The sequence below is a fragment of the Cydia pomonella genome, chromosome 24 (assembly GCF_033807575.1).
Source record: "Cydia pomonella isolate Wapato2018A chromosome 24, ilCydPomo1, whole genome shotgun sequence".
NCBI lineage: Eukaryota > Metazoa > Arthropoda > Insecta > Lepidoptera > Tortricidae > Cydia > Cydia pomonella.
Genome location: NC_084726.1, coordinates 2,766,200 through 2,792,949, shown reverse-complemented (window position 1 = coordinate 2,792,949; position 26,750 = coordinate 2,766,200). Strand labels below are relative to the sequence as shown.

Here is a 26,750-nt window from a genome sequence, read left to right as displayed (position 1 = left end):
CGAAATGAATAGGATTACTGGATACGGCTCAGATATCAAATAACCAGGTTCATCCATATAAAAAGCAAGAAAATATATGTACCTAACTTTAGTCTAAATATTCTAAAAAACTTTAATCATTTATTCTAATTCTAAATAAGAGTACATCTAAATAATAAAATATAATCATCATTAAAAAAAGAACACAATATCATTTATTATCTTCTTCTGACGATGAATGCGATCATAGTTATTTTGTTTTATAAAGGGGCAAAGTTATTGTCAAACAACTCGTGCTAATATTGATATCCGAGCAAGCGAAAGATTCAAAAAATTTACTACGAGTGAAACACACAAATTTTCACCACACCAACGCGTGAAAAATATTAACTGCAAGACATTACAAGTCAAATCCAAATTAACACTTTTAAACATTTCTACATTTTTGAATCAAAGTCACTTAAAAGACAATTCGACCAGCCAACATAAACAATGAAAGTGATGAGAAAGCATTGCATTAAATTACTTTGCTACTCTTGTGGATAAAATTCAACTTTCTCGGCAGTTTTTGAAGTAAAAAACATAAACAGAGATTCGAAGAGCCGGTTTTGTGAAAGGATACTATTTATTAGCGAATAATAATAACTTAAAATAACGCGGAAATGTCTTATACATTTTGACGATCGGTCTAGCCTAGTCCCTGTCTATGAAGCCGATTCAAATCCCGGTAAGGGCATTTATTTTGTGTGATGAGCACGACTAATAAAATTGTTCCTGAGAATCCTGAGTCATGGGTGTTTTCTATGTATTTAAGTATTTATATATTTTATGTAGTTGTCTAAGTACCCACAACACAATTTTCATAGAGCTTTTTTTTTATACTACGTCGGTGGTAAACAAGCATACGGCCTGCCTGATGGTAAGCAGTATCCGTAGCCTATGTACGCCTGCAACTCCAGAGGAGTTACATGCGCGTTGCCGCCTCTAACCCCCTCCCACCCTCGTTGAGCTTACTGTGGGACTTAGTAAATTTGTGTAATAACGTCCTATAATATTTATTTATTATGTACTTGTTTTATGTAATGAGATTTTATAGGTAATTACTATTCCTTATAGCATATACAACTTTTGCCAAATTTCGTCTCCCCCAAGACGTCTCAAAACTAGCAACAGTTTGCACAACTGGATTCAATGTCTGAATAAACTAGTCTGTTTAAAACTTTACAAACGAAGACATTTTAAACTTGCACATGACGTTTTGTTGCAAAGTGCACTTTCTGGCTATGTAAAGTGTCTTTGGTGATTGTGAAATTTTAGTAAGCTATTTAGTACTTTAGTTTCAGACTTAAAGTTATGCTATGAAAAACAAAATGTTATCACTTAACCTAAACAGTGAAAGATGTATAGAAAGAGAAACACGTGCATAATGGATAATTGCTATATTTCAGTCTTCGAATAACATAATTTATATTACATTAAAAGATTCAAAATAAATCATTTACAAAATTACCCTTAGTAACACAAGTTTTTGGAATAATATCACCTTGAAATAATTTAATTTCTATGTATCTGTCTATCTGTTTATCTGTCTGTCTGTCTGTCTGTCTGTTTGTCTGTCTGTCTGTCTGTCTGTCTGTCTGTCTGTCTGTCTATTTGTCTGTCTGTCTATCTGTCTGTAAAATAACCATCTTATGTCCTTCCTTAGGTTTCAAACTATCTACATTTACATACAGTAAAAACAGTATCTACATTTACAGTTTAAACTTGAAGAACTTACAAGACACACAGAGTTACTGTCCCATTTATATTAAGGTAAATACATCTACAGTACCGGTCAATACCACGCCACGGTAACGTAACGGTCGGTCAGTATCGCGTAATTTTTTTTTACGGGTGTACTTTTTTATATATTTGTTAGTGACTTCCACCTCACTACGTCAAATTAGCTTGTCTAGATAGTATGAGCGATGAGAAAAATTGGTCTCTTTCGTTTTTTGAAGAGGTTTTTTGGAACGAAGTTCCTTATCGGTAGAAAAATTTTCTTATGTTTAGTTGTTTTCTCTGACTGTAAGTCGCATTTGTGAACTTGTACCCCTAGTGTAAATAAATTCGATTTCGAAACGTGACGTACGCGTTTGCGTTTAGTCTCATTTTGTATGTGATTTAGAAAGAGCGCGCCAAGCGGGACGTTTTGGAAACTCAAAATCCTATACAAAATGAGACTTAACGCAAACGCGTTCGTCACGTTATGATGTCGATTAAATTTACACTAAGGGTACTGATTTGTGAAATTTTGTGAGCAGTTTCGATAGTTATTATTTTGTTCATTAATTGTTTTTTTTATTTGTTAATCAGTAATATACTAAGTTTATCAATAATAATATACTTCATTCCAACCGAGTTCCAGGTCACTCACACAGTTTTTTAATATATTTATAGACCTTAAAGTCAACTTCATTTTTTTTATAGATTTTTTTTTGTAATATTCTGAGTATCTTATTAAAATTCACAGTATTAGCAGTATTATTCATATATGTATTTATATAAAATTAGCAGTACATTTTTTTGACCCAGTGGTTGACTGGCAGAGAATGCCGTAAGGCATTAAGTCCACCATTTGTACTTAATATTATATGTGCAATAAAGTATAAATAAAATACGTAATCTACAAACTAAACTATATTGTTTACTCTATACACGCTCATACAAAAAACACAAAGGTGATATATTTTAGGCCAGTACTCGTACTGTATGTCTAAAAACCTCATTTATATTTTATTCACCATCCAAGTTTATATCCAATCCCTTCTACATCCGTGTATGGAATAGTAATTTCCGCTTAACAGTCTTTTGGGCGACAATAATTTTTATCACGCCGTTGACGCTATAACGGTTTATGTCGCGCTCTGTTTGTCAATAATGTTATTTTATGATGTGTGGTTTCGATTAAATATGTGACGATGACATTAAAATAAATAAATAAATAAATATTATAGGACATTATTACACAAATTGACTAAGTCCCACAGTAAGCTCAATAAGGCTTGTGTTGAGGGTACTTAGACAACGATACATATAATATATAAATATTTATAAATACTTAAATACATAGAAAACACCCATGTCTCAGGAACAAATATCCATGCTCATCACATGAATAAATGCCCTTACCAGGATTTGAACCCGGGACCATCAGCTTCGTAGGCAGGGTCACTACCCACTAGGCCAAACCGGTCGTCAAAAATACTTATTCAAATGGCTTTGTTTGGTTTTGTTTTTTTTTTGTTTAGTGCATATGACATTTATAAATAAATAAAAATTTGCCAGCACTTACAAAATCGTATGTCTATTATTCAATACTACAAAAAAATAGAAGTTAACTTTTTATAATGATTCAGTTGATGTAGGTATAAATAAGTTATTTGCTATAAGATTTTAATAAATGTACGAAATAAGTAACAATAAAAACAAAGAACTTTTGTCTTATTTCCACCCTTAAAACAAAACAAAAACATTCAGGCAATCCGGCTGTGGAATGATCTTCCTCTCTCTATGAGACAAGCCCAGAACAAATTCTCCTTCAAGTGCATGTTGCGCAAGCATCTGTTTGACAAGGTTCAAAGGTCGTCCTCATGATGTTTCACTATGGTTACATATTTATGTATGTTCTTCTTCTTCTTCACTGGCTCAGTGACCCAAACAGGATCTTGGCCTCTGACACAAGAGAGCGCCACTCTGCCCTATCCTGCGCCACTTCACGCCAGTTGGGTATTCCGAGGGCGAACAGGTCTTTTAGGACTTCGTCGCTCCAGCGGTATCTGGGACGCCCAGACGGACGTTTTCCACCCGGGTGCCCCACATACGCTCTTCTCACGGCACGATCCTCTCCCATCCTCTCTAGGTGACCGAGCCAGCGGAGTCGTGTGGCCTTGATTTCGCCAATTAATTGACCACCCATCGATTTATGTATGTACAATTATGTATCATATTATTTATGTACGTATAATTTTATATAATTTTGTGATATTTTTTTGTCATTTAACTCTGTAGTCTGACCCTGCACCAATTAGGATCATTCGGTTTGGCTCATGGTTGACTGGTAGAGAATGCCTTCTGGCATTAAGTCCGCCATTTGTAGTCTTCATGTATTGTGCAATAAAGTTTAAATAAATAAATAATAAAAACGAGCAGCATTTGCAATAATGAGTCAAAAGGAAGCTTTCATAGTATGAAAGGTAAGGAATACAATCTCCACAGACAGAGCTGTTGCAAAAGTGTCCAGCTGTCAGCTATAAATAATAGTTCCAAATCTCTCCAGAGTAGCGCTACAGTAGCTAACAACGTAGGCGTTATTGACGGAGTGAAGTGCACTGTCTAAGCCGTTATTGACGGAGTCAAGTACGCTGTCTATGATTAGTTTTTTTTTTAAATATTCTAGGTATTGTAGCGCCACCTATTTAAGGTTTTTTGACGAACAGTTTTTGGCACATGCAGATTGTATTCCTTATATCTTTCATATATTATAGCTAAAAATATAATATATATTTGAAACTTATTTGCTTTTTGCCATGACCACCCATGAAACATAAAGATATTGATAATAAAACTACCCTGCATTGACAACTCAAGTGAAATTTATTGCCAACACTCTATTTTATTGAAACATAAATCATACGTCTCTTTGTAAACATAAGGGCGCGTACACAAGCACAGACAAATAGGCTTTTCACAAATAGGAATATATAAGAGGAATATTCATATTTATTCCTTTATATCCAAGAAATTGACAAAATAAAGGATCATTGAAAGGGATATTTTGGAAATGGATCATTTTGTAAACTATATTTTTTTATTTAGATATTTTGATGCTGTTTCTACTTCTACCCAGAATCACGAGCTTTTTCGATCCTGATATGAAATAAAAAGTGTCTCAAGGTTTATATTTCCATTTTGTTCTGGTCTGTTCATTTGATGACCGGTCTGGCCTAGTGGGTAGTGACCCTGCCTATGAAGCCGATGGTCCTGGATTCGAATCCCGGTAAGGGCACTTATTCGTGTGATGGTCACGGATATTTGTTCCTGAGTCATGGGTGTTACCTATGTATTCAAGTATTTATATATTATATTTATCGTTGTCTGTGTACCTACAACACAAGTCTTCTTGAGCACATTGGGGGCTTAGTCAATTTATGTAAGAATGTCCAATATTTATTTATTTATATTATTTATTTATTCTGTAACCTTTTTAATAGATTTTGTATGACGGTAACGCAATCGTAGAATCGAGAATGTATGGAAATATCGGATTTTTTTAAATACTACGTCGGTGGCAAACAAGCATACGGCCCGCCTGATGGTAAGCAGTCTCCGTAGCCTAGAGGAGTTAAATGCGCGTTGCCGACCCCCGCACCACCCCCCGCCACCCCTCGTTGAGCTCTAATACTTTTTTGCATACAAAATCCAAAGTTTGAAAAAGTTCAGCGCAGTAAAATGACGTATACCTGCTTTTGTTTATTTATACAAAACTTTTATATAAGAGGTATCGATTGGTTAAGTATGAAGTTTGTTATCAATGATAAATTTATTCATTAGTCTAAATCAAATCGATAATGCTTTCACGCCTAACAATTTGTTGATAATTAGCCAAGGTCTAGTAATCGTTACAGTTAACCTTTCTTCTTCTTCTTCAACCTAAGCCTTTTCCCATTATCTGGGGTCGGCTCTCCTTGTCCTCTTTCTCCACACAGGACGATTTGTTGCAGTTCCGGCGTCAATATTTATGTTTTTCAGGTCATTCTGGACCGTTGTCAGCCAAGTAGCAGGACTAAATCCAAAATAACCCGGCCTGGATCGTACCTGGCTCAAAGGTCCCCATTATTCCCGCTGCGTTTTTTCGCTGAACCGCAGTCTTTGAAATAAGTTACAATAATGTCACTACTATACTTAATAATAAAAAAATAAAAACATCATTTAATGTATTTAAGTATTTATAAATATTTATATATTATATATATCGTTGTCTAAGTACCCTCAACACAAGCCTTATTGAGCTTACTGTGGGACTTAGTCAATTTGTGTAATAATGTCCTATAATATTTATTTAATATTTATTTATTTATTTATTTATTTATTTATTTATTTATTTATTTATCATTTCTACCATCAGTAATATTCTTGAACAAAATCAATCTCACTAGTCGAAAAATACTGTGCAAAAGTGTGCAAAAACAATAAATCACAACCTTCACAAATATAATATTTGCACACCGATCCTAAATAAATTTCAATTTTCTTTATTATAAACTATCAGAAGCAAACAAACACATAAACTTGAACATTTCATCTCATAAGCCCATTTTTTCATAGGAAGTAAAAAAAGGGAAAGAAATTTTCATCATATGCAGCAAATTCAACGAGTATGTTTACAGTCCTCCAAAATTCAGAAAAAGACATTGTATAATGAACCTTATTCCGTTGTCTTACATCTTTCCATTCTTTATCATTCATTGACGTCATTCGTGCAATCGATTTTGTATTCTATCTTCTTGGATTAAAGTTCATCCTCGTTGACCCGGGGTTCATGTCGAATTCTATCTCAATATTTTATAAGACCTCGGTATCGGGGTGTCTTACGATTGCCTTGCCCAGGAAGTAAGAATTTAGGAGCAGGCAAATTTAATGTGGAGTTTCGTGCTCGGTAAATATTTAATGATTCCAGGAATACGTTTACTTCCTAATGTTTTCTGAATATTTCCTTCAATTTGCTTTTGTTTCATTGTTATTTCAATAGGATTATTTGCAATTGCAGATGTTAAAAAGTAAACAAATCTATAAACAAAACAAGCTTTTTCAATCATACGTTTCTATTTTTTCTTTGCAAATAAAATGGTTTCAACTTCAACATTTGTTTAACTTGCATGTTTATTTACATTTGTAAAGCCATCTTGCTTTTACAACTGTATCTTGTAAACCAAACAGTTCTTGTAAACAAACCTTTGCTTGGCAAAAATTACACAAACAAAACCAGGACATCCTGCTAAAAGGATCTCCGGTCCCATTTAAAAATTGCTTTTACTTTGCTTTATTGCTTTTATTTTTTTAATATCAGGTATTAAAATAATAGGTTTAAAAATTCAATATTCATGTGTAATATTTGTAATCTCATTAAATCTAAACCATAGTGTATTGTGTACAGTTTTATAACTTATTTGGAGTAAGACCCGAATTTGTTGTTTTTTTTAAAGCTAGCATAAATACAGGCACCAATACCTACTGTAAACGTAGCAGTATCTCTCTCATCAACCAAAACAGTTCTGTTACCACTTTTTTAACTCCGTTTTGTGTTGGAGTGGACAAAGGCTAGCAAAAAATATTATTTTTACCCCTCGTGCGGCAAGATGCCTCGAAATGGATGCTCTCTGATAACCGCGCGTGCGGTGGCTACCATTTTTAACATAAGGAACGGCGCGAAAATTTTAAATATTGCTTTCCTGCCCTTTATATTGCTTTCCTGCCCTTTATATTGCTTTCCTGCCCTTTATATTGCTTTCCTGCCCTTTATATTGCTTTATCACTTATTTCATAGGTCACTAAACTACTAGCATCTAAATAGAATAACATTCTTTGTCTACTATTTCTTTAATCTCATGTAGATAAAATCTAGCTATAATGTTTTCTACGACTTTATTAATGTTCGTGCATAAATCTTTCATATAAACTTCAGGAAACAAAATCATACTTTGTTCATCTTTAAATTGTTACTTTATCGCTCCGATCTCTAACCATTACTGTTCTGTTACATGTTTTATAGCTCCGTTTTGTGTCGGTGTGGAAAAAAGCTGGCAAGAAATAGTGTACATGTACAAATAAGTGTTTGCAAAAAAATCATCACTCATTTAATCGCCCGCTTAACTATAATACTAAAAAAAGTAAATAAGCAACTTTATTATCGTAACAATTGTTACTTTATCGTTCCGATCTCTTACCATTATTGTTCTGTTACATGTTTCATAGTTTCATTTTGTGTCAGTGTGGAAAAATGCTGGCAAGAAATAGTGTGCATGTACAAATAATTGTTTGCATTAATTAAACGCCCGCTTAACTACAATGGTCCAAAAAGCAAATAATCAACTTTATTATCGTAACAATTGTTACTTTATCGTTCCGATCTCTAACCATTAGTGTTCTGTTATATGTTTCATAGTTCCATTTTGTGTCGGTGTGGAAAAAAGCTGGCAAGAAATAGTGTGCATGTACAAATAATTGTTTGCAAAAAATTAAACGCCCGCTTAACTACAATGGTCCAAAAAGCAAATAAGCAACTTTATTATCGTAACGATTGTTACTTTATCGTTCCGATCTTTAACCATTACTGTTCTGTTATATGTTTCATAGTTCCATTTTGTGTCGGTGTGGAAAAAAGGTGGCAAGAAATAGTGTACATGTACAAATAATTGTTTGCAAAAAATTAAACGCCCGCTTAACTACAATAGTCCAAAAAGCAAATAAGCAACTTTATTATCGTAACGATTGTTACTTTATCGTTCCGATCTTTAACCATTACTGTTCTGTTATATGTTTCATAGTTCCATTTTGTGTCGGTGTGGAAAAAAGGTGGCAAGAAATAGTGTACATGTACAAATAATTGTTTGCAAAAAATTAAACGCCCGCTTAACTACAATAATCCAAAAAGCAAATAAGCAACTTTATTATCGTAACAATTGTTACTTTATCGTCCCGATCTTTAACTGTTCTGTTACATCTTTCATAGCTCCGTTATGCGTCGGGTGGAAAAAAAGCGGGCAAGAAAGGGCAGCACGAGGGCGGAATACGGAGTAGCGGCAAAACATTCTCTGTTTACTGTTTGTTCTCTGTGCTTTTTGCTCGGAAGAGTGTAAAGTACATTAATATGTATTATGAGGAAGTTACGTCTTGCTGCTTAGACTCATACAAGAGGGAGTAGATTTTTGAGAAAAACAATACTCATTCCGTTTATTTGAACCTTATTAATGGTTAATTTAATGATTCATTTGTCAGGATTGTGAAAAGTGGAATCTTAATGGTTTCAAAGCATGAGATTTGGTGCCTCACCCAAGTTAAACACTAACTACTAACTAGTTAGTTTCATTTTGAATACGAAGAAAGTAAAATAAATATAAGTGCATTAAAAAAACCGAACAAGTGCGAGTAAGAAAAATATTTGATTGTAATTGTATTTCTTTCATTTTCGCTTTTTGGATTTTGTGCTCCCGTTTTCAAAAGATTACCAGCTTACAGTACATTAATATTGTGAATATGTTTTGTTTTGTACTTAGCATTAACTCAAGCATGTTAGGATTAACGTTGAGTTCACTGGAGAAGTTATTTTATAAGCTATTTGAAACTTGTAGGAAGCTTATAACGGAATTAATTGCTGTTTTCTCATTAGAAGCTGCAAGTCATTAAAATTGTTGCTAATATTATTAGTTCATAATAATAAAAACTCGTTAGCCGATTATATTGTGGTGGAAAGACCGTCAACTGGTAGCATGGGCACGTTAAAACAATGTAATTGCTTCCCATCTGAACTAACTAACTTCACTGGCTCAGTGACCCAAACAGGATCTTGGCCTCTGACATAAGAGAGCGCTACTCTGCCCTATCCTGCGCCATTTGGGTATTCCGAGGGCGAACAGGTCTTTTAGGACTTCGTCACTCCAGCGGTATTTGGGACGCCCAGACGGACGTTTTCCACCCGGCTGCCCCACATACGCTCTTCTCACAGCATGATCCTCTCCCATCCTCTCTAGGTGACTGAGCCAGCGGAGTCGTGTGGCTTTGATCTCGCCAATTATATTGGGCATCGCAACCAGCTCCTCTAGCTCCCTATTCTTCCTACGCCTCCAAGTTCCATTTTCATCTCTGATAGGTCCCAGAATCTTCCGCCTCCATATTTTCCTCTCCGCCACTAAGAGCTTGCTCTCTTCTTTCTGAGTCCGAGTCCAAGCTTCACACCCATACATACAAAAAATGGCCTAATTCTTGTAGACACGAATCTTGGTTGGTCTACTGATCAGCGTGGACACTAAAACTCAATGGAGCGCTGCCGAGCATCTTAAAGCGTTATGGATTCGTAGATCTATCTCTTCCTCCCTTCAGTTGCTATTAGTTACTGTGCAACCAAGATACCTAAATTGATCCACACCTTAGTAGGTGGTTGCTCCGACTACTAGGTCTTCTCTATCAGCTTTGGTGTTCTTGTACCTTTTCATTTGGAGATATTCTGTTTTCTGGTGGTTGATTCTGAATCTGGTGTTTAGTTTGTAGATATTACTCCTCAACCCACAAACGAAGCGGCAGCTGACGTCCACGAGGTTTGTTGCCCTTAAACCACTTTTTGAGTTATCGCCCGGAATGCATTTGATCATGGATATATGTTCCTGCCACGCGTAAAATCCATATATAATCAAAATAAGTATAATTTATAAGTTTAAATACGGAGGAGATTTTAGCTATTATTAATAAAATATGAGTACAAATGTACCCAATATTTAAATATTTCCAAATACTTATTTGAAAGGAATAAAACACAGTTATCCAAAGGATAAGGATTAATTTCATAAAGCAGATTTAGAATCAAAGATTCTACTAGCATATTCATGATATAATGTGCCTTTTACTCAACTTAGTTTACATTTTAGGGTCTAAAGATTCGAATTATTCTTTGAAGAGAAATTTGAATATTTATTAACATAATTCAGGTCTTGCCTTTGACAATATTACAACTATGATCTTTTTTAAGTAAGTTGTCTTTTAACAAGCCTTTTGGATGATACTTTGGTAAGAGAAAGTTGCTACTTGAATAACTTTAGTACTTAAATTTGACGCGATAAATATTTCCATAGAAGATACTTCTAAATAAAAAAAACTTATTATAATTATTTAAGATATTATTTACACATTTTGTGACTGAACAAATATCAGGAATTAAAAAAAAAACCGATATATTCCGAGTCGGACTCGCGCAAAAAACGGCAAACGAATCACGTTTGTTGTATGTGAGCCCCACTTACATATTTATTTTATTCTATATTTTATAGTATTTGATGTTATAGTGGCAACAGAAATACTTTATGTGAAAATTTCAACTGTCTAGCTATCATGGTTCATAAGATACAGCCTGGTAACAGACGGACTGACAGGCAGACAGACGGATGGACAGCGGAGTCTTAGTAATAGGGTCCTGTTTCACCCTTTGGATACGGTACCCTAATAAGCTACATATTATGTATGTAAGTACTTCTAAGTATCAATTAATTGTGTTGTGTTATGTACATTCCAAAAATTACCTATCCATATTTTGTCAATGTTAAAAATTACCTATCCATATTTTGTCAATGTCATTAATTACCTATCCATATTTTGTCAATCTCAAAAATTTCCTATCCATATCTTGTCAATGTCAAAAATTACCTATCCATATTTCGTCAATGTTAAAAAACTTAACAAAGTTCGTTTTCATAAGCCCGAATTAAAAGAACGAATAAGGTGTTATTTGGTCATTACGAAAAGCTCAGAATGTCGGTTAATTCCATGAAAGATCTTTAATAACATGATGCAATAATGAGTGATTTTCTAAATCAGCTGACGATTCAGAGTAGTAGAAATTACCCGAATAGACCGAGATAAAATGATGCCCGTTCATGAGAAAACCAACATCATCGCTTGTGCTCAAGATGTTAAATAAGCTGCCGTTAAACAACCATACAAATAACAACCTAGTATGAAAATGAACGTGGGAGCAACCTAGTTTGAAAGCGATGAAAATAGACTGTGTTTAATACTTGTACTGCAAAATCCTGTATACAATTATAGACTTTGTCAGTTATTTGTACTGCAAAATGCTCTACACAATTTAGTATCTCAGACAATGCCTTGTGTGCATTAATTAAGGTTTATTGTCTTCGTGAATTGTGTACATACTGGGAATTGAGACGCCTATTTCTCAAGTAGACGAGTTTGATAAGAATATAAAATCTAAAATTGCGGCGCTTGCTTGCTTGCCTGCTTCCCAAAACCCTCACTCCTCTCGATACTTCGCGCGTAGTGAATTTTCTTTCAAGCTAGCATATTCTATCAGGTTGTATGTGGCAAAACATTAATTTCATTACGCTCATGGGCAGATTGGTCAAAATGTTTTTTCAAGTAGGTATAAATGAGTTTTACTTTTAAAATAATGACGTTTATAAATTATTTGTTTTGTGTATGTTTATAAATATTTAATTTGATTAATTTAATAGGCTAATAGCCGTTTTAAATATTTTTACACAATTTTCAATCGTGGCTAAATTCCGGATAAGTCTGTGCCTTCGCTTCGATGCCTAACCTGTTAAAGATGTTGGAAATGTCACCGTCTTTAAGAACTATTTCGCTTTGAATTTAGTTCGTTCTTCACAAGTGTGTGAAAACATTGTGTGTAAGGGCGGTACAAGAATTACAAACTCGTGTTAATTAAGCCCTCGACTTCGGCTTCGGGCTTAAAATTAACACTTGTTCGTAAATACTTCTTTACTTAACGAATTCATATTCGTTACCAATAAAATACTTAAATCCTTACCTCAATTTGAATGCTAGCGGCTCTGTAAGCCCGGTCTGCGGTGTTCTGCGCCTGACAGGTGAATGTTTGGTTATGGTGCTCCTGCTTCGGAGACATCTTGATTATTGATCTGTGGACAAATGGGGTCATATTACTAGTTATTATAATATATGTCGACGTTTATGTGAAAAAGTCAGACGGTCCAGAGGAGTTACATGCGCCCTGCTGACCCTAACACTTCGCACCCTGGCAACCTTACTTACCGACGAACACAACACACTACTCATAGGAGTAGGGTCTGGTGTTATTTGGCTGCGGTTTTCTGTAAGGTGGAGGTACTTCCTCAGTTGGGCTCTGCTCTGCAGTTGATATCCACACAAAGCGAGATGACATTCACAGTGCCCATACCTCTCATTTGGACGTAGTTTAAGGACATACCCATACAATATGTGTGTTTGGACAGAGAAGCGGGCGGTCTTTAGTTTGCTGTCGAAGGCCAAATCCACTTCGGATCGTCGTGCCACAGCAGTATATAGTAGTATTTAGATGTGGGATTTTAAAGAGAAGGCGTTCATAGTACGGCTGACCATTAGTGTCAGTAAAAAGGTGAAATACTCAAAAGTCATCTTCCGCACCTACAATTTTATTTTTTACGTGACTTTTTAGCAACGGAAGAGATTATCCAGGATAATTTTACCTGCGTTTTGGGCTTAACTTGAAAGTGCCAAGCTGAGTGTCAACATTTTACGAAAAAAAAATATTGTGCCGTTCTAATTATAAATTAGATCAATGGCGCTAATTTTGCAAAGTATTGCAGCATTTAGCTGAGAATAAATTGTAATGTTTACACGGAAAAACACAATTTCAATTAGTTTAAATTAAAGTGAAATTTGAACAATCCTATTAAATATAATGAATATTGAATTAATAATTTCAATATTCTCCACGACGTTGTCAAACAATAAAAACAAATGAAACTCTGCAGCAAACAACGATTTCGTAACCACAGTCATTTAAAAATGAAGGAAACATTTAATTTCGTATCAATATATCATAAAGCGATATTTATGATGTTGTGTTTGATGCAAAGAGCTTTCGCCATAATGAAGGTGAATTATGAATCCGGGTGCAAAATCTGCATTAATTTAGATCGTATTTTGATAAAGTTGCTTTGCATTTGCTATTAAAAGCTCACTTTGACTGATATCATCTTGAGAAATCTATGATTAATTCAGTTGACTATTTAAATGATTTTGTATCTTTTGGTGACATTAAAGTTTTAATATATGAAATAGAGACTTTAACATACTTATAAGTTTTTTATTCCTATAGATTTCTTCTTCTTTTTTATAAATTTGTGATTTTAAAACTACTTTTATTTTTGTTGGGATCCTTTAGATGGGGCAAGATGGTTGACCACCTGATACGGGACGACAGATTCTTTTTAAACATCCTGGAGGGCAAGATTGAGGGGAGAAGATGCAGAAAGAGGTCAGCCAAATGAAATATACAGTTTCTATCGTGTCGTACGAGGAAGTTAAAAGGCTGGCCCAGCAAAGAGAAAACTGGCGATTACTCTACCGACAAGAGCATAGCTCTTAAATATTGATGATGATGAGGTATATAATACGTTTCTTCAGTAGGTATTGCTGCAGCTACTCTTAATGATATTGGAATAACGTTCGAGTACAAAATTTGCATTAATCTAGATTCTAGTTTGATCAAATTCAGGGTGCAAAGCTTAGCGCCAATGAAGACGGTGCTTTGCATTATAGTTAAATTGAATTCCTCATTAGATTGAGTTTGAAGTCTTTTTGACAATTCTTTATCGTGAACATTGAAAATTGTAATGTGTTATAAAGGTTGATTCAACTTTTTTAATTTGTGGCTTTCCATCACAGAAGGGTTCTTATGCTTCAAGTGCAATAAGGTCCGGTCCATCTGAAATTCCAACAGAAATTCTGATAAAAAGTAGTTATTGCACATGAATCATAAGAACCCTTCTCTATCTGAGCCACATTTAGTTACTCTAAACTGTTCTGCTTTTCCACCGCCGATATGCCTTAACACAACTTTTAAAATCATTAAATCTCCAATATTAATCAAACGTACTTAATTCGAAGCCATACAAAGGTTTTCATTTAGGTGGACATAATAATACTCCCCAATCTAAATTAAACATGGACCTTCAAAGGAATCCGACAAGGCTGATTCTGTTATGAAGAATTGATGTGGTTTTCATCTCCTTATGATACTATTTTGAGTCTTGAGTCACCAATAAGTGCGAGTAAAATGGCTTATGAGACGTTTCTTCACCGCTTAGCATTTACGTTCAACTCATGCTATCAGATCTGATTGCGTTTCGTCATCACCATCAGCGTGAACCGCTAAAGATACCATTCGAATTCAAGCTTCACCCGTATTATTGCAGCAGTAATGCGAAACGACATTGCTGCTGCAAATGTCAAAAACCCGAGCAGTAAAATCGATTTTGACATTTGCGGCAGGCAGTGTTGGCCGAACGTTAATTAGAATTGACCTTTAACCGTTACAAATTGAACCGTAAAATGTAACGGACGGTTACAGTTTACGGTTCAATTTGTGATGGTTTTTGTTCAATTCTAATTAACATTCGGCCAACACTCAAATATCAAATGGCCCTGTGGCCTATTTGCTGAATAAATGTTTGATATTTGACTCGCAGCAAGCAGCCAAATAAAAATTTCGATCGAGACATTTACATTGATTTTAACATTACTGCCGCAAATATCAAAAATCGGAGCACAAACATCGATAAGTAATGCTGGTGCAGTCTGAATCTAAATAAAACCTTAATATTTAAAAATAATCGGCCATGTGCGAGTCGGACTCGCACAGGAAGGGTTCCGTACCATTTAGTATTTGTTGTTATAGCGGCAACAGAAATACATAATCTGTAGAAATTTCAACTGGCTAACTACCTATCACAGTTCACGAGATACAGCCTGGTGACAGACGGACGGACGGACGGACAGACGGACAGCGGAGTGTCAGTAATAGGGTCCCGTTTGACCCTTTGGGTACGGAACCCTAAAAAGTACCCACTTAGGGCGGCACGTATTGCAGCCCTATGAGGTCCAGAACATTACGGCCCAAAGGATCTGGAATTTCCTAGGTTCAGTCCTGGGCATTAGTAATGAACTTTAAAGGACTGTCACAATAGATAGGTTGTATCTAAACAAAATGAAATCGATAAGCAGAGAGAATCGGCCATTATGTAGAAGTATTCAACAGACATTTGTATTACTCTGTTTGTATTGCAAATTATTCACGGCTCTACGACCCTTTTGCTGTAGTTATGTTTGTATTTGTAGAATAAGACCCCTTTTGGTATATGCCCCTCTAGGTCTCAGTAGCTCTATTGCTAATATATTTCTCTGAGTTATGTTTGCAGAATCACAAATAGTTTAAGATCTCCTTTGGTATTGGGTTCAACGGAACCTCGATAACAGGAATCTCGAGGGAAACTCCGAATATTTCGTGTTAACGAGTTTTCGTCTTATAGGTTTCAACTAAAAGAGGTTATTATAGGTTCTAATTTTCTTCGCGTTGTTCCGGCATTTTGCCACGGCTCTTGGGAGCCTGGGGTCTGCTTGACAATTAATCCCAAGATTTGGCGTAGGCACTAGTTTTTACGAAAGCGACCGAAGTCACCGAAATGCGACTGGTATTTATCAAATGATATTTCGTAAATAAGTTCCGAAAAACTCATTGGTACGAGCTGAGGTTTGAACCCGCGACCTCCGGATTGCAAGTCGCACGCTCTTACCGCTAGGCCACCAGCGCTTCACATCATCATCATCATCGAGATATGGAACTGATAAATGAAAACGTGATGTTTTGAGTTATAGTAGACGTCCAATTTAGTCTTCGAGTTATGAAGGTAAAATTTGTATTTACTGGATTACCGCAAAGGGATTCGTTGAATTCGTCTTAATAACAAGAAATGATTCGAGTGGTGATGTTGTCTCTTAATCTTTGAAGGTATAGAAATCGCATTTTATTTAATGTGTGGTATTTCGTCAGTTCCGTAGAAATCTGTTATATCCTACACCGAAAGAGGTCTGTCACGCAGATGTCAGTAAAATGATTTTCACCATTTGAGATTTGTATGAATGATTTTTACCATTTAAGATTTGTATGTTAGTCTGTAAGGCATGGATCTAAGGGCCTTAGTTGATAGAAAATAAATGATATTCGATTTGTATTGAATTTAAAAAAGAATTGCTTCTCAGGGTCATGTTATCGAGGTTCCACTACCCTGTATTAGTACACCAGACGTGTACATATGTCTTGCTTGCTTGTTACTTACCTAGCCGTGAACCGTTGACCATCCGACAAAGGCTCCACAGTGTATGTTACGCCTTGTGTCAACACGCCGGCGTTGCTGTCCACCCAGGTTATCTGTGAACATGTATATACATGAGCTATTTATCTCGAACATATATTTGTGATAAAAACGTGCCGGAAAATGAGCTTTTCAAACAGATAGTAAATTGAATACTTTTATAATATTTTTTTAAGGAGTAAAAGCTTGATCATGTCTTTAAAGTTTATTGACTGTGTCCGTAGGAAAGACGCATAAATGATGACTCAGGCTAGAACGATCCGGGTCCGAGCCGAGAATCCGACACTTCGTTTTCTATGGCGGATGATCGGTGATCACGTGATGTTTTCTACAGAAAACTAAAGTGTCAGACCCGAACTGTTTTAGCTTGTCATCTTTACAGCTGAGTCATTGAAACATAAATTACTGAATCTTGTAGATCTAAAAAGATAATATTAAAATTATGAATGATTCTTTTCACTATGAGTTTAACTTAGGTCTCATTAAGAATAACAAGAAATCTAGAAAACAAAGCTAGAGGTTTATACAGCCCTAACACAAATTTGAAAACTCATCCAATTGTTTGTATATTTATTATTCTCGCAAAATTTTATTCATCCCTTTAAACTGGTGGAGTTGCAGGCCTCCATAGGCTACGATAACCTTACGTGCTATAAAAAATTGACTGCAATTCGATTTGATTGCGAATGTGAAATTGAACCTCCTAACGGAGGCGTTTTACCGTGAAATTGATATCAATCAGTATTCGAAATAGAGTAATGGTTTTGTTTTAAACTCGAAACAAATATTCTGTTCCATTTAAAAAATTCCACATTTAAATTGAGAGGAACGGGTACAATATGTAAGTGGTGCGATAAAAAATGGGACAAGCGTTCCAAATAAAATTCCAGACAAGCAGAAGAAATCAATAATAAACTCAAAGTTTTGACACAAAGACAAAATTTCGAAAACAGAAACTCGGGACAAATTTATCAAGCATAAAAGTTAAATTTTCCTCACATTTGTAACCGATACCCACGAGACGCCTAAAGAAACAATTTTAAAGGAAAAACTCGCTGAATTTGACCAGCCTTAACATGGAAATGTAATCATGGAATAAAGATTCCTCGCAAAATACCCTGACATATTTGCCTATGGGAGATAAGCTTCACTTCAAAGAAATACTGTCTGTTTACATAAACGTCCAATTTATGTTGCTGGTGTCGACGTATTCTATTTATTTAATCCGGTTAAGTGAATAGGTATACCCATGAGAGTTCATACAATTAGGACTTAAAATTGAAAACGATGTAGCGTAGCTTAGAGGACCTTTGGGACAAGTACAAAGATTTATAACGGTAAAATAGAATTGACTGAGGGTTGGAATGACGAAGTTTTAAAAGGGGAATCGGCATGTGGAAACAATGTTGCTTTTACGATCGAATTGAATCAAAGCTAATAAAAGCAAAAGATAATAATGAAAAGGAGATTGAAGGTTTACAAAAATTTCCTTTTAAAGAATTTGCTTATAAAAATGAAGTTGAATATAAGACGGATTTAAAATTACACGATGTACCTACACATTGTTAATTACTTAAATTAGACTTAACTAGCGCATCTAGAAAACGTTAATAATGATATTCAGCCAGCTTTTCCTCAGTCCCTAAGATAATGTCTTAAAAATGCCGGAGGCAATTTTTTAAGTTATTAAAAATGCCGTTTTGTGAATAATAATGGATAACTTCATTATTATTCAGTGATTGTAGAATTTGAAGAAACGTTAAATGTTCTAAGCAAAGTAGAGAGTATAGTTAATCCGTGTTTCTTGTAATGTAATTAGTTTAATGGAACTTGGAGTCGGAGTGCTTTGATCATTAGCTAATTTTGTTTAGTTTGCTGTATTATTGATTACTATGTTAATAGGATTGGCGTTAATAAATTGGAATGCTATGTATTATTCATGCTTTTAGTACTCGTAATGTGCTATCGAATATGAACATTTAAGTAGTGAATGTATTACCGAAATATGGTGTTGTTTCACCATATAGAAAATTTGACACTTTAATTTTCTCTTCGCTCGTCAATATTTTAGTAGATTCCATATTGTCAACAGCATATTTGTTTAGAATCGTAAAAATAATCAAGTCTTGAAAATGTGTGCAATGGTCTTGCTGTCCAGTTGCATGTGTTTCAACAGGACTAATTGATAATATTGAATTGGTTTTTACTTTTATGATTCTAGATAGGCTGTACGGAATGGAATCCACTAAAATACCTATTCAGAAGCAAAGAAAAAATTAAAATGGTATTTTTTTATTCTACTTACTTATTATTTATTGTACTTGTGTGATTGAGAGGTTTTCAGAAGGCCCACGTAAAATATTATACCAATTACTTTTCTATAAAGCCTCTTAATAATAGAAAAGAAGTAAAGTCATATTTTATATACCTATATTGGCATATCGAAAAAATCGCAAGTAATTTTCTGGTTTACAAAAGCCTTTTCATATTTATTCAAACCTTCATCTGCCGCTTGCAAAAACCCCAATGTAAACCTAAATATCGGCATACATTTCCCAGAAACCCAATTTCACCGAAAGAATCGCTGGGAATTTCATTCAGTACCAACAAAAATGTCATCAACGTAAGCCAATCCAGAATTTTTCACTCACCTCAGCTGGGGGTTTTCCTCCGACGGACTCGCATTCTAAAATGATGTTTCTGTCTTCTGTCGTAGAGTAGAAGTTCCCTTGCAGGATTCTCGGCGGTTCGGGTGGTACAAGGACAGTCAGGCGGGCGTACCGTGACCTAATAGCCGGCTCCCCTGTACAAACCATTTTAATTTGAGCAGTGATTTCCAAAAGCGCATATATCCTCTACCTTGCTAGATCAAAAATGAACCTTAACACTGAAAGCTTAAGGTAGTTTTTCAATGTTATAAGGCTGCTAATTAAGACCTTTCATAAATTATTCTCATTTATGTAAGTGTAGTTGTATTTGTAACCTAATTCAGGGTTGTCTTTAAATGGTGGTCAGTGTAATTATTTGATAATCTGGCGGCTAAAAATGGGTTGTTGTGGGTTTCAGTAAATTAATTTATAGTGGTTAGGTCATTTGCTTTATCGTATAATTTGGGAACGTTAATTCAATAAACAAATCTGTTTGTATTTATATTGCTGTGTTTTCTACGCTTCGTTATAATAAGTATCAAGATATTTTAATGTAGTTTAAAATGTACCTCTTTTTGACTGTTATTCTTCGAAAGTAATGAAAGCTTAGAAGATGTTCAAAATTATGAAACGTTGCTAATAAATTTCCAGCTCCTTAAAAATTCTATATACAAAGGTAGGGTACGTATTACCCTTGTTAATCCACCCAGAAAATTCTGATTAAAATACAGAGTGACTCTGACCTTAGAACTATAAATAGAAAGATCGATTCTAATAGCGAAACTACATTTGTTCTTCAAGTTTAGAAATTAGCTAAGTTTCTTGGTATTTTTATTTTAATATAGGCAGTACAATTTCATGTCCTAGTTTAACTATGATTACTTGCTGAAATAAATTTGGAACACATACTTTTATTTTATTAAATTGTACACAGGATAGGTAAATAACGGTAGTAATAATTAAATAAAGTAAACTAATGTTTGTGGGCGTGTATTTAATGAGATTACTGCTTATAGTTTCAATGTAATGATTTTTATTGGTTGCATGTTTACGTATTTTTCAAAAAATAATTTGAAGCCGATGGTCCTGTGTGGCATGTATGGGGCTCAGAGGTGAAATCAAACACAAGTGCTTACTCGCGAGCGTCTGTATTGTAACTAACTCAACATACATCGTCAACTTATGTATATCTATATCTTACACTACTACACACACCTCATCTGGGGGGTTGTTGAGAAAAAAAAAATTAATGTAAATTAATTTTTTTTTAATATAAAACTATGTATACACTATCAAACATTTTGATTTATTTAAAGAAATCTAAACATATCGATAGTACAACAAAACACAATTATGAAATATGTTTACATAAAGTCAAACTATTAATGTTAACACAACATGACAAAAAAAAAAAAAAAGAGCAGTGACACATGAGTCACTGGTTAAAAATCTTAGTCCTATTTTTATGAACAAGATCGATCTTACCATCTATTTCTAACTTAACATTTACTCCATCGTCCTCAATCACTTTAAAAGGTCCTTTAAAAAGATTATCAAATTTTTTTCCAGTTTCTGACTTAATCAAAACTAGATCATCCTTTTTATAAGTCACTGAGTTAGATAACTTATCATAATATTTTTTTCGTAATTCCTTAGATTTTAACAAATTTTCCTTGGCATCCTTATGAGCTATTTGTAGTCTGTATTTTAATTGTAGAGCATAATTATCGGGATTATACAGTGGTTGTACAGTTTTAATCAGATTACTAGGGATTTGACATTTCTTTCCGAAAACCAATTCAAATGGGGTATACTTTGTAATTGAATGTACTGTTGTATTGTATGCAAAGCACCAGAACGGTAGCCAATCGCACCATGTGTCCGGGTGACCATCGCACTGAATTCTCATAAAAGCGGCTAAATGTTTGTGCATATTTTCCAAAGCACCTATCGATTGGTGGTGATAAGCGGTCGAATTAATCTTATTTATTTTTAATAACTTACATACTTCTTCCATAGTGGATGACATAAACTCGGTACCTCGGTCCGTTGATATCATACCTGGAATACCGTATCTTAATATAAAATTACTAACTAGAGTTTTTGCTACGCTAATCGCATCCTTGCGTTGCAATGGGTAAGCTTCAATGTATTTCGTTAGCTCGCATTGCAACGTTAGGATGTACTTATTACCTTCCGTATCGGTGTCTAGCGGTCCAAGCAAGTCGAGGTATATTTTCTCGAATGCTGACGACGCTGTTGTCGTGATAACCATAGGTTGTCGTATATTTTTAGAGTACTTTGTTACTTGACATTTACTGCATTTTTTCACGAAGTCTCTGACGTCACTCTCTAAAGTTGACCAATAATATTTAGACTTGATGTTACTAACCATTCGGCGAACGCCGGCATGTCCGCTGGTTGGTAGTAAATGATAGTCGTTAATGATAACTCGTCTCTCGTCTTTGTCATCTATTCGGATTATATTTCCTAGGATTTTTATTCGCGGTCCGGACCAGTCTTTCATCGTTTTTATTTCATTTAACAATGTTTTTATAAATAACGCGTTTTTATCATTTTTTATCATACATAACTCGTCTATATTTATATTTCTACAGAAATCACTCAACATATTCACAAATACGGCTCGCGTGAAATGAGACATATAGTTAAGGTTTATGTAGAGACGTTTTTTATCCCTTGCGTACGCGAAACAATTTTTTTCTCTAGTTATTAACTTATTTTTTCTTAATTTTCTTAACTCGTGTTCTGATTCAAACAACATTTCTATTGAGTCATTAGGTTTTCTTAATATTTCCGCAATTCTCGGCTGATCAGACCTTGAATTCTCGGGTATACTAAGATCTCCTACACTCTCGTCACACAACTCCTCCTCTTGCCTCAACTTTTTACTCTGTTTCCTTGTCATAACTGTAACTTGTTCGCTCATACTTTTTAATTCGTCGGACGAAATTGAAATTCTACTTAACGCGTCTGCCACTACGTTCGAACTTCCTTTTATATATACTATTTTATAGTCATATTCCTCTAATTGCAATCTAAATTTAATTAATCTACTTGACGGATCCTTCATGCTGAAAAGGTATAAGAGTGGTCTGTGGTCCGTCATTATTGTGAACTGTTTTCCAAATAAATAAGGTCTAAAATAGCGTACACTCCAGACGATTGCTAAAAGCTCCTTTTGAATGACAGGGTAATTTAACTCGGCTTTATTCAAGGGTCTACTAGCATAAGCTATAGGTCTCTGATCTTTGTTACATAGTACCGAACCGATTGACCTTGAGGATGCATCTGTTTTCAAAAAGTACTCATTTTCTGATGTAAAATCTGGGTATTGTAAGATAGGGGGAGTAATAAGTTTCTCTTTTAATTTATTAAACGAATTTTGGCATTCCTCTGTCCATTGAAATGGTATATTTTTCCTACATAATTTGTTCAATGGTAATGTTATTTCTGCGAAATTTGGAATAAATTTCCTATAGTAGTTGCAAAAGGCTACGAATCTCCTAACTTCATCACTGTTTGTTGGTGTTGGGTAATTCTCTAAAACTTTAGTTTTTTGCGGATCTGGTAACACGCCTTCCGCTGATACTACATGCCCTAAATAAAGTAGTTGTTTTTTCAGAAAATCACATTTTTGGGGGTTTACTCTCAAGTTGACCTTACGTAATCTTTCTAATACGTCGATTAAGTTTCTATTGTGTTGGTCCATGTTTCTGCCGAAAACAACTAGATCGTCCATGTAAATAAAACACTTTTCATATGAAAGTCCTGACATTGCTATTGACATTACCCGGGAAAATGCACTGGCACTGATTTTGAGGCCGATTGGGAGCCTTTTCATACGGAATTGACCTTGACCTGATGAAAACGAAGTTATATTCCTACTGTCTTCGTCCAATGCTGTTTGATAATAAGACTGCTGTAAATCAAGATGGCTGAAATATATTGCACCTGACAGGGAATCTAAAATATCGGTAATATTTGGCAGTGGAAATTTATCGTCCTGGATAACATTGTTTACTTTTCGGTAGTCGATGACTAAACGCCATTTCTTTGTATTGTTGTCAGACTTTTTCGGTACTAATAGTATCGGACTATTCCAATCGCTTTTAGATTCTTCAATTATATCGTCTTTAATCATTTGATCGACCTGCCTATTAACCTCCGATTTCATCGACGCTGGCAACCTATACGGTTTCGTATATATGGGTTTCGTGTCCGGTTTCACAGTGATACTTTGGGTCGATACATTCGTAGTTCCTAATTTATCCCCATCTAAATAAAAAACATCGGCGTATTTGGCACATATTGACTCTATAAGTTTTCTGTCTTCGTCATTTAAATGATTTAACTTTAAAGACGACAATAACCTTTTAACCCTTTCTACTCCGTTGTCGCATTTTTGAAAGTTACAAATGTTATAATCACTCAAATTATCTAAAATAGGTTCAAAAATAGGTAATTTTATGTTTTCGTCACTTGTATTTAAAATTCGCACTGGTATTCTACTTTGCTTAACTCTACTTATACTTCCCGCCAAAAATACATTTTCGGCCAATTTTTCGGAGTTTATAACGTAATCCTTTCCTAAATCGAATGATTTTACTCTAATTAAATGTATAGACTCACTTCTCGCTGGCAAAGATAAACAAGTTTCGTTTTCATTACTTCTTTGTATTCGTAACACACACCTTTGATTTCCATAATGCAAAGTAAGCTCGTCCTTTGTTAAGTCTATGATCGCATTATAAGTTCGCATGAAGTCTAAACCAAGTACTCCGTCCGCATGACACGGCATATCCTGATCTTGCAAAACGTGAAACCTATGCCTAATCTGTATCGTATTTCCGTCATGTAAAGTCACGTCCGCCACTTGTTTACTAGTAATACTGCCACCTACTCCTGATATAATAGTACCCTTCTCATATATCTGCGATTCTGTGGGAACGTTACTTTGTTGTAAAATTGATATACTTGCGCCATTGTCAATCATAAGAATAAGATTTTTTCCACCTACAGTAAAATTTACATAGTCTAATCCGTCACATATAGTTAAAACTTTATGCTCGAAAAAACTGAACTCTGTCTGTCTCGTTACTTGTCGAACTGTGGGGGGTCTGCGGCTCGTGTGTATATGTATACACGTTTCCGCGGTGTCCACGACTCCTGCGAGTACTGGGATGTCCCCTAAAATTCGTACGTTGTCCACGGCCCCTGTGAAAATTATTACTAGGTACAGTACCTCTATTAGTGGGATAGCGTGGTATCCATGGGCTGTGGTAGGCTCTGGCTCGATTGGGTTGGTAGCTGGTGGGCCCGCGCCCACGCCAGCCGTAGCGCTGTGGCTGCTGGAAACCTCTTCTGTAGCCGTAGTTCATGTTCATGACTACTGGCTCGGGCTGGGGTCGCGCCAGCTCCTCGTCTTGGGCAGCTCTGACAGCTTCTTTTAATTCTGTGTATTCTCGGGCTGCTAAAATGGTACTAAGACGGCGGTTCCTCAAACCGTCCGTGAATTTCTTTATAGCTAAGGACTCGTTGATTGGTCTAAGGACATCGCGCGCCTCGGGCTTCCCGTCGGCTTGCGCTATCGTTAGGCCAATGAACAACTCCTCGATCTTATCACCATATTGAGTAATAGACATATCGCGCTGTGTTATGTTATTTAATTGTTCAAGTAAAGAGACTGCGGATTTCTTCGGCAACAAATATTTTTGTAGATCAGTCACTAAATCGACAACAGTTTCATAACTCGATTTAAGTTTTAGTTGCGCAATTTTATTAATTCTTGTTTTAAGGACAAATGAAATTAGTAATTTTTTCTCGCAATTTTCGTTCAATATACTGTCTAGCATTTCAATACCGGAGATCATTTTTTCCACGGTCTCCTCCTTGCCGTCCAAAATAGGTATTAAGCTGTTCGCTTCTTTTATTTCGAATTTTTTCTCCATTTTAATTGGTTTTTCGGTTACACACTCTAAAACTTTATATTGTAAAATTTTACTATAAGCTTTATCTATTTTTCCACATAATAATTCTAAAATATAACACTCCTCGTACTCAGACAGATCATCTAAATTAACAGAAGTGATTAAAGATTGGTAGTCCTCATATATCAACTGTGCATTGTCAATTTTTTCCTGACCTTGTTTTAGTTGCCTTCTAGCCTCGCCTAATTTTCGTAGGTGTATGCGTATATTTTCTAACTTATTATATATAGTCTGTAATTCTAAATTCATACCCTTAACATTCCCGACGCTTTTCACTCCCGACACTTTTCACTTCACACACACACTATACGTAGAACGCCGCGCTTTCATCCACCGCTTATGCGCCTTCCTCCTCGTCGTCCTTGGCCGGAACTGACTTCCTCATGGACAGCCTAGCTTGCAATCGTGCCCAAACTTCTCTCCTGACTTCTTTGTGTATGTATTTTTGCTGTGCCTTCTTGAAAAACTTGTACAGGACGCAGCAACCGATGAGGGCGAGTACGACGAAAAGAACGCTTATAAGGATGTTATTGACCTTTGTGTGATGCTCGCTCGTGCCCGTCGCATCATTCGATCCAACCGCATTCTGGGTGATCACAACCTCTTTCTCCTGTTTGCTGTATCCTTGCCCCATCACGCCTGAGTTACTGTATTTTTTCTACACGAAAATTGTCCATAATCGTATTAATAGTCTGCAGTACTGTCGCTTACGCAGCCCATATTGTAATAATCACGCTAACACTGAGGCGGCGAAAACGCTGACACTAACATCGTGCGGCCCGGCGGAGCCCGCGCTCGAGGTCACGGTCGCCATGTGGCATGTATGGGGCTCAGAGGTGAAATCAAACACAAGTGCTTACTCGCGAGCGTCTGTATTGTAACTAACTCAACATACATCGTCAACTTATGTATATCTATATCTTACACTACTACACACACCTCACCTGGGTTCGAATCCCGGTAAGAGCATTTATTTGTGTGATGAGCACAGGTATTTGTTACTGAGTCATGGATATTTTCTATGTATTTAAGTATGTGTATATTATATATATCGTTGTCTAAGTACCCACAACACAAACCTTATTAAGCTTATTAATGTCCCTATAATATTTATTAATTAATTATTCTACGTCTTGTCATTTCCATATTTA

General features: G+C 35.4%; 1 protein-coding gene across 2 annotated transcripts in view; it reads right to left on the bottom strand.

Annotated features, from left to right (window-relative positions):
- Positions 1 to 26,750, bottom strand: part of LOC133531228 (irregular chiasm C-roughest protein-like) — a 95,363-nt gene that overhangs the window by 46,306 nt on the left and 22,307 nt on the right. For both annotated transcript variants that reach the window (XM_061869374.1, XM_061869375.1), the window contains exons 4-6: positions 19,592 to 19,743; positions 16,905 to 16,996; positions 12,575 to 12,683 (exon numbers count right to left, since the gene is read on the bottom strand). In XM_061869374.1, coding sequence (XP_061725358.1) covers positions 12,575 to 12,683; positions 16,905 to 16,996; positions 19,592 to 19,743 — 353 coding nt within the window. The remainder of the gene's footprint in view (positions 1 to 12,574; positions 12,684 to 16,904; positions 16,997 to 19,591; positions 19,744 to 26,750) is intronic.